Source organism: Corylus avellana, chromosome ca5 (assembly GCF_901000735.1).
Source record: "Corylus avellana chromosome ca5, CavTom2PMs-1.0".
In the NCBI taxonomy this organism is placed as follows: domain Eukaryota; kingdom Viridiplantae; phylum Streptophyta; class Magnoliopsida; order Fagales; family Betulaceae; genus Corylus; species Corylus avellana.
Genome location: NC_081545.1, coordinates 23,914,346 through 23,917,456, shown reverse-complemented (window position 1 = coordinate 23,917,456; position 3,111 = coordinate 23,914,346). Strand labels below are relative to the sequence as shown.

The 3,111-nt window shown below is 33.9% G+C and overlaps 1 protein-coding gene across 1 annotated transcript; it reads right to left on the bottom strand.

Annotated features, from left to right (window-relative positions):
• Positions 1-213: 213 nt before the first annotated feature.
• Positions 214-2,648, bottom strand: LOC132182847 (F-box protein PP2-A13-like). Its single transcript, XM_059596201.1, has 3 exons — positions 2,092-2,648; positions 1,834-1,952; positions 214-708 (listed from the first exon to the last, which is right to left on the bottom strand). The coding sequence occupies exons 1-3, from the start codon at positions 2,407-2,409 to the stop codon at positions 315-317; spliced, it is 831 nt and encodes a 276-aa protein (XP_059452184.1). The 5' UTR covers positions 2,410-2,648; the 3' UTR covers positions 214-314.
• Positions 2,649-3,111: the final 463 nt, after the last annotated feature.

Below are 3,111 nucleotides of genomic sequence, written 5' to 3'. Positions count from 1 at the left end.
CCAATTTCCATTTACAACAACAGGCTTTAACAATGTTGCTAAAAGAGTAACAAAGACCACCAAAAAACATAACATTTGAAACAAATTAAATAAGAGCTACGTACTTACAAAAAAATAAAAATAAAAATAAAAGCATGCATTGCCTTGCTTCCAATGCAAATAATTCTGAACCAGAAAAAAAAAAAAAAAAAAAAAAAAAAAAAAACCAACTATATATATTGTACATACTTTACTTTCTTTCTGTATAATATATCAGAAGCTGGCATTAAAATTAGCTGAAACCCTAAAAGTGGTTTAATATTTCTCTAATCTCACTAGCTCGGACATATTAACACGGAGTCTACACAGAGACCACCTTTGGTGTGCGTGCAATCAATCTGGATCATTGAAAAGTTGATCTTGGTGGTCGTGTTAGGGTTGTCGACAACGAAGTCACCCACATGGTAATGTTCCCAACTCCCTGCTTCATGCAAATAACATTCTGAAATCGCACGCTGACCGTTGGATACTGACATCTGGAACCGGACAGGTTTGATGTCCCACCCATGCACTTGATCAAAGTTACAAACCCTACGACCAAATCTTTTGGAGGCTTTGCCAAGCTGAAGCCTGAAGAACACACCATATTTCCCCTCTGGAAATTCCAACTCTATCTCGCCAACTATTTGAACCCACCAAATTTGTTGAAGATATGCGATTGTGTGAAATCTACGCATTAAGGAAAATATGATTAATTATGATGTTAATTAAATTAATTAAATTTAGTACACGTTTTGTGCAACATGTTAGAAAAGATTGCAAGAGAAAGTGACAACAAACAGTATCGATAGTATACCATGCTTCTCGTTTTACATTAAAAATGCAGTTTGACACGACATCCAAACACTTGTATACGTATAAAATAAAGGAAATTAATTAATAATATATTCATAGGTAGGTTGAAAAATCAGACGTTTTCTAGTACGTAATAGATTAGTATTAATTTTGTGTAATCTTTTTGTCATATATACTCAAACACGAGGCATCCAACTCAAGAAAATGGATTAGCTAGAGGGAAATTAAAGAATGCTTTGGCTATAAGGCAAGTTATCCAATAAATAAATATAATGAAAACTACTTAAATTTGAAATATGATAATTGATAGTGAAATCTTGAAAGCTGCATGCCCGCCCAGCTTGAAAATGTCTTTGTGGGTCGTTATTCTCGAGTCCAAATTAAATGCTTGCACTCTTTTTTAATACCATTGCTTGTGATATATATATAGATTATTTTTTACTTTTCTTAAGGGGTAGTTTTCATCCGTCCTAAATTTGTTCCTTGAAATTGATCATAAACAATATTATTGTGTAAAAATATGAAATAGAGCAAGGACTTTTTAATGTTTTTATTAACTTTCTACCTGACATGCAGTACTTTTTGGTTACTTTTGCCAAAAACATGCAGTACTTTTTGGTTCTTTTTTGTTTTTTTTTTTAATAAATTTTATGCCAATATATATATATAGAAAATTTCTAGTAATAATTGAGGCTGGAAACAAATCCCAACATTTGCAATTAAACATCATGATCTCAAGAGAAAGGGGATCTTGCTGAGAGAAATTTACTAAAGCTTATAAAAACAAGTTATGATGATCATGGTTAAATATTTCTACTTCTAGATCATCTTGAAAGCAAAATAAATAAATAACTAAAAATCAGTCTTTAGAAACATAAAAGGACATGAGAAAATCAGTAAAAACTTGATCTTCCAATGAGCAAGATCAAGGGATCATATATATATGATTTCCATTTAATATCCAGTAAAAACAGTAAGATTAAATAGAATCCATCTCACCTGGATTCCTCAGTTGGAATGAAATTCCAGTATCTCCGATCATCTATCCCCGTTATCCTCAATGCCTTGGACGAAATTGAAATAAAAAGCTTGCCGCTGATCTTGTCCAACCACACTTCCTAAACAAAAACAAAAAACAAAAACATGTTTGTTAAGTTATTACAATATATAGTAGGAAAAGAAAGTTGTTGGAATCTTTTCATCCAACAAACAAAAAGTAAGAAAGAGAGAGAGAGAGAGAGAGAGAGAGAGAGGGACCTTTGTGGCATCATCAAAGGGATTGGGTTGACACAATCTTGCATAAATCCCCTTCTTAGACAAGTTCTGGGGGTCTTGATGAAGAAGTTTATTAACAAGAAACATGTAATTTGAAGGCAACTTGGACTCCCAAACAAAATCAGCCCAAGAGGCGGCACGGAAAGCCCTGTTCAAGCGTGCCAATTTACAGATCTCCGGCGGATCCAAGTGCATGAGAATGGAGGAGACACAGTTCTCCGGCAGGTCACCAAGACTGGGTTTCGTTGGAGGAGAGCCTCCATTACTCTCTGCCAGAAACCCAGAGAAACCGGCCCCCATAAACAAGACCAAAATAAATAAATAAATAAAGAAGAAGAAGCAATTAGCTAGCCTAGTACAATAAAGGGTTTACTGGTAGAGAAGGAGAAGATAAATTAGATGAGACACAGGGTGAGAAAGAGGTGATGGTGCTGCCATTTTTTCATGTAAAAAGGAGGCAATTAAGAGTTCTCAGGCAATAAGCATTTTAAGAGAGAGAGAGAGAGAGAGAGAGAGAGAGAGGGTGTGTTAATTAAAAAGAAAAGAAAAAGGGATAAAGCTGTAAGGTTGTAAACAGAGAAGTGTAGATGAGTGTGCATGGAATATGTATTGTGGGAATTATGATAGGTTATTCTCACACGTTTTAGGGGCGTGGAAAAAAGGGGCCAAGCAAAGCAATGATTCAGAGAAAGAATAGAACAAGTTCGTGGCTTCACAGAGCATTATGCTATTAGGAAAAAAAAAAAAAAGGGTCCATGGACCATACACCATTATTTATTCATTAATTTTAGTGGGTCTCTGGGTTTGCACTGAATTCCATTTTCATATTTTGTGATCGTGATTGATAAATTTTTGAATAAAAACACAGATAAAGGAATATATATATATAACACAAGAAAAATAATTTGATTTGACGATTTCGGGAGTCAAATTTTCATTTTAATATATGTTCAATTACTTCGAAATTTTTTTAAGACAACTGAACTACTAATGGTTAATGTT